Source organism: Sebastes fasciatus, chromosome 22, assembly GCF_043250625.1.
Source record: "Sebastes fasciatus isolate fSebFas1 chromosome 22, fSebFas1.pri, whole genome shotgun sequence".
In the NCBI taxonomy this organism is placed as follows: Eukaryota; Metazoa; Chordata; class Actinopteri; order Perciformes; family Sebastidae; genus Sebastes; species Sebastes fasciatus.
The window spans coordinates 13,623,035-13,637,323 of record NC_133816.1 but is presented as its reverse complement, the minus strand read 5'-3'; the positions used below and the strand labels follow the sequence as shown (position 1 = coordinate 13,637,323).

The window sequence follows — 14,289 nt, the reverse complement described above, 5'->3', positions numbered from 1 at the left end:
GTAAAAGCTCCGAAGCGTGTGGTGAGGAAATATGACCCTGAATACATTAAATTAGGATTTGTGCTTAATCGCCTTTTTGAACTGAGAGAAGAAGTGCACATATTTCTGGAAGAGCAGCACTCCCCTCTTGCTGAGCATTACACTGATGGTAACTTTTGTGCAAAACTGGCCTACTTATCAGATATATTTGACCAGTTAAATCAGCTCAATATATCAATGCAAGGCAGAAACAGCACAGTGTTTTTGGTTTCAGACAAAATTGAGGGCTTCAAGAAAAAACTTATTCTGTGAAACAGAAGAGTCAAGGAGGGACGATTTGACGTGTTTTCACTCCTAAGTGAAACTTTGGAAGCCACTCCTCATGTCAACATGTCCAGTGTTATAACCCAGCATTTGACTCAGTTGTCGGGAAAGTTTGCAGGCTACTTCCCAGAAGATGCACGAGATGGAAACCTTTGGATTTTGGACCCTTTCTCTGTGGATCCTGCTTCAGAAGACATAGCTCTCTCCACTGTGTTGGAAAATGAACTGATGGAACTATCAGCAGACAGCAGCCTGAAGCTTCAGCTCACACAAGTAGACCTTGCTTCATTCTGGATACTGGCTGCCAGTCAATATCCCTCTCTGCCAAAACGGGCAATCAAATTTCTGTTGCCTTTCACCACCACCTAATATGTGAGTCAGGGTTTTCCATTGTAATGTCACAAAATCAAAGGCAAGGAACAAACTGAAAGCAACTTTGAATGCTACTCTGCGTGTCAGCCTCTCAACCATCCCACCACGACTTGATCTCATTATTTCCCAGAGGCAAGCCCAAGTGTCTCACTGAGGGTAAGCAGAATATGTATTTTGGTCATTACAGCTGACAGTGGCATAACACATATCTACATCCCAGTTTATTATTTGTTGTATAAACATGTTAGGTTTTTTACTCATTTATTTGGGAAGGTGGTCCTCGGAAATGTTTTGACAATCACAAGTGGGCCTTCAGTTGCAAAAGGTTGAGAACCCCTGCTCTAGAGTGCCTTCCACTGGAGAAAACATGATTGAGTGTCCTCTAGAGTGCTTTCCACTGGAGAAAACATGATAAAATGCCCTTCCACTGGAGAAAACATGATAAAGTGCCCTCTAGAGTGCCCTTCCACTGGAGAAAACATGATAAAGTGCCCTCTAGAGTGCCCTTCCATTGGAGAAAACATGATAAAGTGCCCTCTAGAGTGCTTTCCACTGGAGAAAACATGATTGAGTGTCCTCTAGAGTACCCTTCCACTGGAGAAAACATGATAAAGTGCCCTTTAGAGTACCCTTCCACTGGAGAAAACATGATAAAGTGTCCTCTAGAGTGCCCTTCCACTGGAGAAAACATGATAAAGTGCCCTCTAGAGTGCTTTCCACTGGAGAAAACATGATTGAGTGTACTCTAGAGTGCTTTCCACTGGAGAAAACATGATAAAGTGCCCTCTAGAGTGCTTTCCACTGGAGAAAACATGATTGAGTGTCCTCTAGAGTACCCTTCCACTGGAGAAAACATGATAAAGTGCCCTCTAGAGTGCTTTCCACTGGATAAAACATGATGCAGTGCCATAGGCTGCCTTACAAGCTAGAAAACTGTGCACATTTTTTTTCGCCCCTGCTCCGCTACACTGATTATGCAATTCAAATATAAGATGTTAAATCCAGTAACGGAATTGGAAAATAACAAAACATGTAATGACTTTGTCCAGTGATGTTGACTGCATTGCTGAATTGACCTGATCCAGATTCACACCAGAACACTGCTGTCTTGTTTTTAAGTCTGTGGATGTTGCATGTGGGTCCATTCACTGTCCCCCAGTCAGAGCAGCTTGACAGATGGCCTGCTCCAGTAAATCTCATCACTCTCCACTTAGCAAAGTTTCCCTCGCAGCTCAGTGAGACAGACTAGTGGAGGAAAAGTGCTGCACTCTGTCAGGACTCACTTTGACTGATGCTGAATGAGAATCTGAAAAACGAAAAATGACATTAAGAACAACACGGTGGAAATGATCTCTAGACTGTCTACCTGCCTGTTTTTTATTACCAACGCCACATTTGCCTCCTGACATCTTTGTTTTTTTGTTGCCTGTCTGTACACCTCTCTGACCACAAAGTAAAGTATCCTTTAACTAAGCCTGTTATGCCTGCTATGTCGACAGGTTCAAATTCTTTCTGCTTTATATCACAATTTAGACGAGAACAAATGGGATCTAAAAATGTGGTGAAAAATTAGCCCAATGGTGATGCAAGACAGGAAAAAAGGGAAATAAATTAACAACATACTGACCTCCAGACCAGACAAACCTAAGTTTGCTATACCGAGTGTAACGCATTGCATCTCCTCCTCCAGCTCTGCACACATATCCTGCTGTGTGCGTCTGTCCATGAACGATGTAGGAATCCTGTTCAGTCCCATTGATGCTGCCAGGTAGCAGCTCATAACTGTAGGAGTTGTTTGATTGTTTGGGAACAGCCTTATACCAGTAGAACCTCCATCCTGCAGATGGATCTGTAACATTGCAGTTCAGAGTTACTGAGTCTCCAGGACTCAGCCATAATGGAGACACAGTGAGGACAGGTTTTGGATTATCTGTAGGAAAGGGATTTCACAGAATGAAAACATGTTGTAATGTAAAGTCTAGTTTTGTTAGTGGTGTAATGATTAGATCCTGCACATTTAATACTTAAATCACTTCCTCCAAAAATGTAAAACATACTTGAGGTACACGTTGTGAAACCAATAGCCTCCTGGATCACATCTGGATCTATCTATCTATAGAGATAGTGCCTTGTTTAACTCAGCCGGCTCGATCAATTGAATAAATAGATCTTATGTGCAAACTGGGTGGTAACAAACCACTGCTAAATATGATGTTTTTAAAGTATAAAAGCACCTGCATCTCTATTGCCATTATGTTGCATTTAATGGAGACACATCATGCTCATTTTCAAGTTCATACTTATTTTCATACTTATTTTTTGGGGGTACATTCTTAATGTTCAAAAAACTCAAGGGTGATATATTCTAATGAGCCTGCATGTGACAGAAATGGGAGCCAAATCTGAATGACAGCCCACAAAAAAACTGACTGGGTTGTCTTATTTCACAGTTTGTGGGTTGGTACGCACTCCAGATACCCAAATGTATGTGTACAACAAGCACACGCACTGAAAAAGTGAGTTTTTTCATGATATGTCCCCTTTAAAAGAAGCTGCAGAAGTCATCCTTTATAATGAATTATATATTGACTAAATAAGTACATTTCTACATTTTTAAAAGCAGCTCTATACTCTAAAATGACCGCGAAATGGGCAGCAATGTAATCACTTGGGGCAATTCCGCGTCATCAATGTACGTCAATTAAAAGTGCTTGTTTTTGCCACTGACAGGCTCAGACACAGACACATTCTGACAACATTATAGAAAGGACCCTACATTTCTTACCTTTCGCTTGATCCGATCTGTTTTTTATTGTGTCTAACAACATCTCACTCAAGGAGAAGTTTCATTCTGAAATCTCCCGAGAGGGTTAGGCCTCATCCACATTGTAGGAATCAGCTAAATATTCAGCCATGACGTTGAAAATCTTTTAGATAACACTAAGCTACGCTTTCTGTACTCCAATACAACAAACACTGACACTACTCTCTACAACTCTCACTGATGTTTTCACCGGTGTCTTCCGACAACAATTCACATCTCAGCTCTTGCACTTCTACATCCCTTCTGTCCCCAAATCAAGACTTTACTGAATCACCAAAATCAGAGGGAAGATTATGAATCAAATTAAATTGCTTGTGTAAAGAAAGTCATGTAAAGCAATTAAAAACACTGCTGACAGCGTGCTGCTGGAATAAAAGTTTATTGATGCATAAAATGGTCAACCAAACATTTAAAAATACAGAAAATTGAAGGTATATGTCTTTTTTTTTTTTTCTTTCTTTTAAATTATCTGCCATTAAATTAACTGTACAAAATACTGTATGATGCGAGGATAGCAGAGATGCACAAAATGGTTACATAAAAGCTCCAAATACTGTTAAAACACAGATTTTGTTTTCATGTTGTCATCCACTCCATCGGTTTTGTCCAGACAGATGTCTTTATTGATCTGGAAGAAAACCAAAGGAAAAAAAGATTGATGGTTATTTAAGAATTGCTTAACGGTGTTTTATGACATTTTACTCCCATTTAACTATCTGTAAAATAAATTGCTGCATTATGGCTGGATTATTACCACGAGCTGTTCCTGGTTTGACTTCAGAGTAAACAGCCTCTTCCGCTTCTGCAGGACTGGATTTTCCTATGAATGGAGAGATTATTATTATTTTTTAAAATCTTATCCAGTAGTGCCCCAGTTAACAATGGTAATGTACTGATATACGTTTTTACAATACAAGGTTATAATATTAGGCAGAGTAGGTTATAATGATAGTTGAAAGTCGGAATTGCAAGTAATGATTTAAGTATATGTAAAAAAAAAAAAAAAAATGATAGGAAATTACAAACAGCAAGGATTTTACAAATATTGAAACATGATATCGGTGAATAAAACTACAACTCCTCAAGACCCGATCCAAGTTCCCGTGTCTTGCCTGCCACCTGCAACAACTCTGGCTCAGGCTCACTTAAAGTTTTAAACTGTTAAAGTGGACCAGCTATTCTCCTTTAAGTTACAAGCCACTCCTCTGAGTTTTGCTCAGCTTTTTGTTTAATTTGTAATATTTCTTTTAACCATCTAACTGATAGCATTAATTGGTCAAACTTCTTAATGTCCAATAATTATTAACATCCCTACTGCACGTGGATGTAGACTTAACTTACCTTTGTCTTTCTTGACTTTAGTGTGGGAGTGTACCTGGGCATACATCACATTGTCGTCTAAAACAGAAGCCACAACAGTTATATGTGGAGTAATGGATAAATAAAGATATATGAAATATGGTATGTCTTTATGTTTATTTCATAACTGCATAGTAGTGTATAAACAGAAAATGAAATGAAATATAATTTACAAAAAGTCTAAAACTTTTTATGTGTAGTATTTGGCCATTGCTGACATTGGCGACACCTAGTGGTAATATTAAAAAAGTAGAAATGTACACAAAGACTTTAGGAACGTCTGTTGTACTTGACCATACCAGCAGCTGAAGCCATCTTCACATCGGAGTAAACAGTGCTCTCCTCTGGTTCATTCTTCCCTGTTAAAAGGATCAGATGAATGCATGAAAAGACAATCCTGTACTTTGTTTAGGCTCTGCTGGCCTTCGTCTCAACTACTGCATGTAATTCTCACTAGATGAAATAAAGCACTCACCTTTCTTAGCAATGTTTTTAAGCTCAACCACAGAATATGTGACATCCCCGGATTCATCTGAAATAAAAAATATATTTGATTAAATTTAAGAGATTGTACATTTACCTTAAATCATAATTTTCTAGTATTTCCCACTGCTCCATGTTAGAGACAAAGTATATACTGTACCATTTTCAGGTTCTGCAGCGCCTTTGATTGTTTCATAGAGACGAGCAGGACCTACAGAGCAGTGAAAATCAAGCCACGGTCAAATCAATCATTTCAATTCCTTTAGATGAATTCCATAATCTTCTCAAACAGGTAAGCAGAAAAAGAAAAGTTAGGTTTAGAGTTAACGATAAATAATGAAAAAAATATCAGGATTAAGGCTGACCATGGAGAAGAGAAGCATATACTCTGCTTTGAGCTTCATCCTGGTTGATCATGTGGTCTGTAGCAGGACCCTGATTGGTGCTCTGAGACCTGGTGGGCCCAAAACAGGAAGTAAATACAGTGGATTTAATAAGGAACATGTAATATACTGCTGTTATGTTCAGAATGAGAGAAGAGAGTGTTGTACCAACCTCTTAAAGCATGAATCTGTAAAAAAAGAAAAAAGTACATTTGCTATAACATGGTTTTGTATTGTAAATTGTTCTATTGTTACTACAGTACATGTAAATACATCAGAATCAGTCTATTATCAGAAGGAAAAGATCTCACCATTTGACTTTCTGTAGCAGTACAGAAACAGCAGCAGGAGAATAATCAGTAAAACTCCACAAACCAGTCCAACAATCAACAGCACAGGAAATGGAGAGCTCTTTTCAGGCTCGGACACTGGTACATCTTTAGAATCTTCACACAAATACAAATACACATAAGTCATGCAAAAAATTGCTAATTAAATGCACACTTTTTATCTGTTCAAAATGTAACTTAAAGGGAGATTTGTCAAGTACTTAATACTCTTATAAACATGAGAGTGGACAAATATATTATGACAACAATATGACCACAATATATACTGACTAAGATTTAAATATAGTTTCATATGATACCAATATCTTCAGTCTAGCTTTAAAACTGAGCCCACAACAACCTCTGAAAGGTTGATTGTGTTAATGCGGTAAAGAAATGTGTGGCGTTAAAACGAATTTGCGTTAACGCGTTATTAGCGCGTTAACTTTGACAGCCCTAACTCGAACACATACACTCAAATACACTTGCATAAACACCTTTCACTGCTAGTCATGTATTCACATTTGTATTTTTATGTTTCATTAGTGAATACCCAAATGTATAAAACAATCTGTCATAGACAAACAGTTTAAATCACATGAAACAAAGCCAAATTCTAATTCAATTATAATGTTTATATCTCAGACTGTAACACAGCTAACAAAAAAATAAACAGTTTTTAATCAAACTCACGTTTTACTGACATCCAACTCTCTTGTGACGTCCAACTCCACCGACCTTCTGGTGACTCTTTTCCTTTACATTTATAAAAGCCTTCATCTGACTTTGAGACTGCAGTGATAATCAGCTCCCCATTGGTATGATTTTTGATGAGTTTGTCATTTTTATAGAAATCCACATCATGAAGAACCTTTTCTGTCTTCAACTTGCAGCCAAGAGTGACAGGATGTCCCTCAGCTACAGGATGGACAGGGCTCACCAGGATAGTATCAAAATCTGTAAAAAAAAAAAAAAAGAATAAGAAGTTTAGGTCAGAAAGATCAGCTGGTGCAGGTTGAACAAGTTGACGTACAATGATGAGAATGCATTTGATATTTTTGAATTTATAATACAGATGCATATAGTAGCTCCCCAAATACCTGGCATTGAATGATGGAAGAGGTGGCACTTTGGTGATGTACATTATTACAATTATATTGAAGACTAAATATATTCAATGTGAACTTTGTGGCAGTGTGCTACAGAATAGTCTACTAATCTATTTTGATTGTGGGTGTAACTGAGGAGCCAATCTAGAGTCAGATAACTCTACAGCTACCTCGAGTATAAAATAAATGGTGGATGGATATAGTCATAAAAACGTCAGTGGGCAATAAAATCCATATGACATTTTCTTGGAAAACATTACACTGGAAGAAACTAAGTTTGTTTAATGGTTTGTTAAAAGAGATATCAAGTTACTCATTTTGAAAATAATGTTGGTTAATATTAGTCACCTACAGATTTCAATCTATATGATAGAAAGTTGAAATACTTCAGAAACAAAAATATGTTAATCAAAACTCACACTGTATAGTGATGTTGACTGCATTGCTGAACTGTCCTGTTTCAGACTCACACCAGTACACTCCACTATGCCAGGAACGGTCTATGTTGCATGTGGATCCAGTCATTGTCCCCCAAGAAGTACAGGAATTCAGATAGCCAGATCCAGAAAACCACATCACTCTCCACTTGGTGGAGTTTCCCTCACAGCTCAGTGACACTGACTGTTTGTCAAAGTGCTGTGCTCTGTCAGGACTCACTGTGAGAGACGCTGCTGAATGAACATCTGAAAAACACCACACAATGATGGGAAAAACAAAGCACAACAAATTAAGATTAAAAAGACCACAATAAAAATAATCCTTTAGGTTTATTGTGGATTTAATCATTTTCATTGTTGAGGCTTAAACGGCTCTGAATTGTCTAACAGTGTAACACAGTGCACATTTATGCAATTAGTGCAGGGATGACATGTATGCAAACTACACAGGAATCAGCAGTTCAAAGAAGGCATTAATGCAAGCATGCACTAATTGCATTACTGACCTCTGGGTGTATAACATCCACTTGAATCCCAAAAAGAAGACACGAAGAAGAGAGCAAGCATAAAAGGCGAGAGTGTAATTTATGTTATCAATGCATTTTGGAGAGAATTGTTGAATGTAAAAGATTCTGTGTTGTGCTACCATAGGGTACCTTTATGTAAAGTAGCATTATCAAAATAGATAAATACTCAATTACAACTAAAAGTCCTCCATTTGAAGGTTTGGGGGAAAGAGAGAAGGAAAAGATGAAACATAGATAGAAGGAAGAAAGAAAAGAAATGAAAACTAATTAGAAAATGACAGAGGAAAGGGAGAAAGGAGTGGATGGAAGGAAAGAACAAAAACAAAATATATAAAGTACCAATGCCTCGACCTTACAGTATACTACAGTACATATTTAAGTAAATGTGCCTTTAAGATAAAAACAACAACATTCAAGCTATGAAATTAAAAATGTAATGTAGTAGCCTTACAATATTGGATTAATTTAAAAGGTTTGAACAAATATGAACAACAAATTACGTGTGAAGATGAATATTGTTCAAATGGACACATGCAGCCACTTTCCCAGTAAAAGTCTGCACCGCATCAATTGGTTTAGCTGCGAGGTTGTCGGATGTGCTGAATGTCACCACTATAAGTACATTTCATCCATTGTGCAATAATGGAAAAGTCAAAACAGACCTACCTCCAGACCAGACAAACTTAGGTTCACTGTAGTCAGAGTGAAACACTGGATCTCCTCTTCCAGCTCTGCAGTAATATCCTGCTGTGTGTGTCTGTCCATGAACGATGTAGGAATCCTGTTCAGTCCCACTGGTGCTGCCAGGTAGCAGCTCATAGCTGTAGGAGTAGCCTGCTGGTTTTAAAACAGCCTTATACCAGTAGAACCTCCATCCTGCAGATGGATGTGTAACATTGCAGTTCAGAGTGACAGAGTCTCCAGGACTCAGCCATAATGGAGACACAGTGAGGACAGACTGAGGACTATCTGTTGGAGAGAGATTTCACGGAATGAAGACATGAATCATGGTAGATAACATGCACTGCTTGTGTCCTAAAAAAGGTATATATATAATACAATAAATATTTCAGGTGTGAAAGTGCACTGTCCTAAACTATATCAACCAAACTATCATTTAAAATATTTTTTTTACATTCAGCAAAATTAAAATGATGACTTACTGGAAGATACTCTCAAAGGGTTACTCCACTCTGTTGAAGACTTTTCACTTTTCATTGTGCCCTTACAGCTGTAGTCTCCACCATGTGATGATCTAATCATGTGTTCACTTGGATTTCGAGGTGTATTTGAGTTGGGTGTTAACCATTCATACTCCCACTCAGCGTCTCCTCCATCCTTAATTTCACATGTGAGAGTGATCGTCTCTCCAGAGTATATCTCAGGCCAGTTGGGTTGCGGGATCACAACAGCCCTGTTAGTGACTGTTCATGATCAACAGGCCCCAAATACAAAAGATAGAAAAGGTTAGTCTTCAATCTTATTCATAAGTACACTATGTATTTGTTGTTTTGTATTCCATATCAACAAGCCAATTTTCTTCTTTACCGACTGGATCACTGTACTCTGTGTAGTAAACAGGATCTCCTCTTCCTCCTCTGCACCTGTAGAGTCCTCTTTGTGAGACACGGATTTGTCCATTTGAGAGGAGATCATCATCTTGTGTGGTCAGGGGTTCAGAGGTTTTGTTGCCTCTGTACCAGAAGTATTTCCAACCAGATGATGACGGTCTCACAGAGCAGGTCAAGGTCACATTGCCTCCTGCTAGAATGTCTCTCCTGTCAGCACTCAGTTGGGCCTTTGGTTTTGCTGTTTAATTTAGAACAAAGACATAAACAAGGTAATTATTGTCTCTGTGAATTAGTCCAGTTTGAAAGATTATTAAAATGAATAATAATATAATCTCATCCAGCATTCTTGGTGCTATAACTAATTGTAGATAATAATATGGAAAATAATGAATCACTGTTTTAAATGTATATATTATTAAAGTATAGTAAACTCATGAAGATCAATAGAAACTATGCTCATGTTTCACACTTATTAACCACTGAAGTTGTTGTTTAAGTTAACCTAACATGGATTAAAGTGAGTACAAACACACTGTGAAAATGGATGAGTTTTAACACAGCCTTCTTTTGTTTCCCTTTGTTAAGTGTTTAGTGTCCCTAAGATAGTTCAGAGAAATCATCACTCTGCTTCACTCTGGGAATGCTACATGTCTGCTCCTCCTTAGTATGAAAACTACTTACGTTTCAGTTTTATTGAATCTGATTCTTCGTCCTCATCAAATTTACACGTGTAAGAACTCCCATCTGACATTATTTGAACTGTGTTATTTGATATCATCGGTGACTGATGGTTTGTGTCAATTTCCATAGGCGATCCGTCTTTGTGGAAGGCAGCATTCTTCTTCTTTGTCTGATCACGATGCCGACAGCGAAGAGTCACTGATTCTCCTTCAAACAAGGTGGATGCAGGAGTTTGTAGGATCACATCTTTGCCTGTGTAACACAGGTCATACCTTGTTTTAGTAAATCAGTTAAATTAAAGGAACATATGACCAAATGTTAAAATGTATCAGTGATCTATGTTCTCAATAGGGCTGTCAATCGATTAAAATATTTAATCACGATTAATCGCAAATTAATCACACATTTTTTTAATCTGTTCAAAATGTACCTTAAAGGGAGATTTGTCAAGTATTTAATACTCTTATCAACACGGGAGTGGACAAATATGCTGCTTTATGCAAATGTATATATATATTCATTATTATAAATCAATTAATAACACAAAACAATGACAGATATTGTCCAGAAACCCTCACAGGTACTGCATTTAGCATAACAAATATGCTCAAACTCAAGCCCAAACAGGCAACAACAGCTGTCAGTGTGTCAGTGTGCTGACTTGACTATGACTTGCCCCAAACTGCATGTGATTATCATAAAGTGGGCATGTCTGTAAAGGGGAGACTCGTGGGTACCCATAGAACCCATGGATTCATTAGGTTTTCTAGTTTCATAAGATCTCAGTATCTTCAGTATCTAGGTTTAAAACTGAGCCCTCTACAACCTAAAAATCGCAAGTTACATTAATGCGTTAAAGAAATTAGTGGCATTTAAGCGAATTTGCGTTAACGTGTTATTATACTAGTTTTTAACATAATTAGAATTCAACATTAAGTTTGAGACAGGAGAAGTTTGCCAAAGTCATTCTTACTGTAATAAATAATGATTCTCATGGTTCATTAAGTAATGAATGAGTACATTTCCCCTGGAGGAGGCTCCACACTCACCTGCCCTGTTTGATACATTACTGTTATCACTAATAATGAGAATTAGTAACAAAACTAGTTTTTACATTAGATTAACAACATTTAAACATGAAATATTAACAGGGTGATCATATCAACGTGGCTCATAGGGGTGTAACGATTTTTTACAACGATCCGATACAATTCAAGGACGATATTTGGCTCATCTAGAGTGATGCAATACGATTCAATGACTTGAAATCGTTATATTAACTCTTTTTTTTTGCCAAAAATTAAATCAGTGTGACTGTGAAATAAATAGCTGATACTGGACAGGGCAGGTCAGGATTCCTCAAAGTCTTTCTTGTAAGGGAATCAGGGATAAATTCATTATGGATATAAACAAGTAAACAACGATTGATGGCAAATACATACACTATTTATTTGAAAAATATAAAAAGTGCAACTTCAGGACCTGCTGATTCAGTTCTCAAGATACAAGGCAGTGCAATATTTAACCAAAAATAGAATAAACCAACTTCTATTCAAGTTAAATGAACAGTGGTTTAATCTGCTTCTTCTGTTCTCATTTTCAATATAAACAGTAGAGCAATAATACAGTGATCAACGCTGATAGTGATCAATCAGCTTGGAACAGAATCAGTCCTATACAAACGCTGTTTAAATAATCTGCTTATAGTAATGAAGTAGTCCGCCTACAGTGTTCATTTGGGATCTTTTCATACATGAAAACTCATGTAAAAACATTTTTAAAACTATGTTAGACTAGCGTTAGTTGAATTTCTGTTTTGTTTTTTACTTTACTCGCGTGATGCTTTGCCTCGCGGACCGTCTGCTTTCCGGCTGGATACGTGAGGCTGATGCTGCGTGATGCACATTGATATCATAACGGGTAAAGGGTCATTTTCTCTGAATAAAACACAAATGCGCACGGGGAAAGCACCTGTGGGTGAAGCCGCCCTCGTCAAGTGGATTGATAACACTTTGTCACGTAAACTCTGCCGACCGGCTCCTCTGCACCGCAACGCCAGCAGCTCATGCAGACCGGTGCCCGTCTCCCTCCACGCCGCTACCGGGTGAGAGAGCGAGGAGTCTCGGCAAAGAGGCGCCGTTCATCTGCATGCACGCTCACGCTGCAGAGCCGGCAATCTGGCGCATGTCGATGACGTTTAACGTTTAACATTTCTTTACAAATAAAAGTGCTAAAAATACATCCATGTAACGTTTGTGGTGCCTAAATACAAATTCTTAGTATCGATACAATCGATTATTTACCTTGCAAATGGATTTTAGATCGATATACGTCCCCCGTGAAGGACAACTTGCCGAGTACCTATCGATGTAGCTGGATCGTAGGAATATAAATCGATACATCGATGTAGTAGATGAATCGTTACACCCCTAGTGGCTCATAAATGAATAAATGCTTTTAGTGAACTTGGTCATGATGGTAAAACTTTGATCACTTACCTGATACAGTTAGAGAGACTTTATTACTTTCTTTTCTAGAATCTGGATGACTCTTGAGATAACCACGGCACTGGTATTCACCACTGTCTCCTGTATCTAGAGGTTGTAATGTACGTCTCTTATCTGAGTTGTAGCAGAGAAATTCCTGACCATCCTTCCAGATTGCGTAATACCAATCGTCGTCTTTTCTGTCCCTCATGTCACATATGAAGGTAACAGACTCTCTGGTAAAGAAAGTGGACCAGTTTGGCTCAATGGTCAGCACAGCATCTAGAAACCAACACAAGATGCAGAGATGAAATGTGTTTTTTCGTTTTTTGTCAATGTATTTATCGTACATTAACAAAACAGAGCACACAGAAATAGGATGTGGAGAAGAGTGATACAGTTGGTGGAGATTCGTCTTGAGTGAATATATAAAACAAGATAATTGTATAATTACCTTGAGCGTGTCCACAGTGGAGGAGGATATTAAGAGCTAAAATAAAGTTTGAAACTTCATCAGACATTATCAAACTGACAGAAACTAATAACCTCCGGCCTTTAAAACAGTTATATCAATGGCAAGTATGATTTAAAGAGAGGAAGTACTCACAGAGAAACCCCAGCACACTGAGCAAAGTGTGTCCCATCCTCACATCCAGCACCGACGCTCGGTAACTGTTTCTGAGAAATGCTTGTGTGAAGAGAAAGCTTGAAACTTACGAAGCAAAAGGAGGAATCAGGAACTGCGGAGAAAACATAAGATGCATTACCTATAAATATTACAAGGGAGGTTTTCTCTAACTTCTGCTTCTGAATTTACATGATCTGTGCTTCCTTCCCTTTTAACAAAGCTCACACAATTAGACTGACTTAAACCAAGCATATTTTTTGTGCTTATAAATTTAAAAGACACAAAACCATCGAATTGAATTCATCTGATAATGGATATATATATATATTTAAATTTCTTTCCTGCATAGATATAATCATCCAGGCTACTGCTGCAGCACAAAGGCTCAGAAATTCTTGACACTATTGTAAAGACTGCTGCTTAAAGTCAAGTGTTTCCTTCTAGGATTAATAACTGCCTACATATCTACTGTACAACACACAGTTTAAAAGGGACAGAATAAACATATGAAGCATATGGTGTCATACTCACTTTTTAATCCATGGGCTTTCTTATCCAAATCGGAAAATCTTTATATGAAAATATGTTCCTTCTTCAGCTTAAATCATGTTGAACAGCAGCACCGTAGAGAAAAGTATCCCATCACAGAATCTTTACATGTCCGCACTTTATGTAGAAATTCTGGGTTTGTCACGCCTTCAACCACAGGAAGTAACAGAAATTGTGTCATTAACAGAAGTGAACATGAAGAAAGCCAAAGTCCTGCATCCGCTCCCAGCTAGACTCAGTTAGTTATT

The 14,289-nt window shown here is 37.9% G+C and overlaps 2 protein-coding genes across 4 annotated transcripts in view; both read right to left on the bottom strand.

The window, feature by feature from the left end:
- Positions 1–14,205, bottom strand: part of LOC141761167 (Fc receptor-like protein 5) — a 28,038-nt gene extending 13,833 nt beyond the window's left edge. For 2 of the 3 annotated variants that reach the window (XM_074624475.1, XM_074624476.1), the window contains exons 1-4: positions 14,024–14,205; positions 13,472–13,604; positions 13,319–13,354; positions 12,877–13,146 (exon numbers count right to left, since the gene is read on the bottom strand). In XM_074624475.1, the coding sequence (XP_074480576.1) occupies positions 12,877–13,146; positions 13,319–13,354; positions 13,472–13,508 (343 nt within the window). In that variant the 5' untranslated portion in view covers positions 13,509–13,604; positions 14,024–14,205. The remainder of the gene's footprint in view (positions 1–12,876; positions 13,147–13,318; positions 13,355–13,471; positions 13,605–14,023) is intronic. The other variant, XM_074624477.1, reaches the window with a different exon arrangement.
- Positions 3,853–10,448, bottom strand: LOC141761198 (Fc receptor-like protein 5). Its single transcript, XM_074624530.1, has 15 exons — positions 10,379–10,448; positions 9,675–9,935; positions 9,290–9,550; positions 8,793–9,095; positions 7,582–7,845; positions 6,747–7,010; positions 6,036–6,161; positions 5,897–5,912; positions 5,707–5,795; positions 5,502–5,552; positions 5,334–5,390; positions 5,158–5,217; positions 4,841–4,897; positions 4,254–4,319; positions 3,853–4,127 (listed from the first exon to the last, which is right to left on the bottom strand). The coding sequence occupies exons 1-15, from the start codon at positions 10,446–10,448 to the stop codon at positions 4,120–4,122; spliced, it is 1,953 nt and encodes a 650-aa protein (XP_074480631.1). The 3' UTR covers positions 3,853–4,119.
- Positions 14,206–14,289: the final 84 nt, after the last annotated feature.

What these genes read in the sequence shown, in the direction of transcription:
- LOC141761198 (XM_074624530.1), bottom strand. Translation starts at nt 10,448, where the DNA reads ATGTCAGATGGGAGTTCTTACACGTGTAAATTTGATGAGGACGAAGAA. An exon ending in CGCTGCAGAACCTGAAAATG is followed by an intron (nt 5,391 to 5,501) that starts GTACAGTATATA and finishes TTTTTATTTCAG; the next exon opens with ATGAATCCGGGGATGTCACA. An exon ending in TAAAAACATTGCTAAGAAAG is followed by an intron (nt 5,218 to 5,333) that starts GTGAGTGCTTTA and finishes TCCTTTTAACAG; the next exon opens with GGAAGAATGAACCAGAGGAG.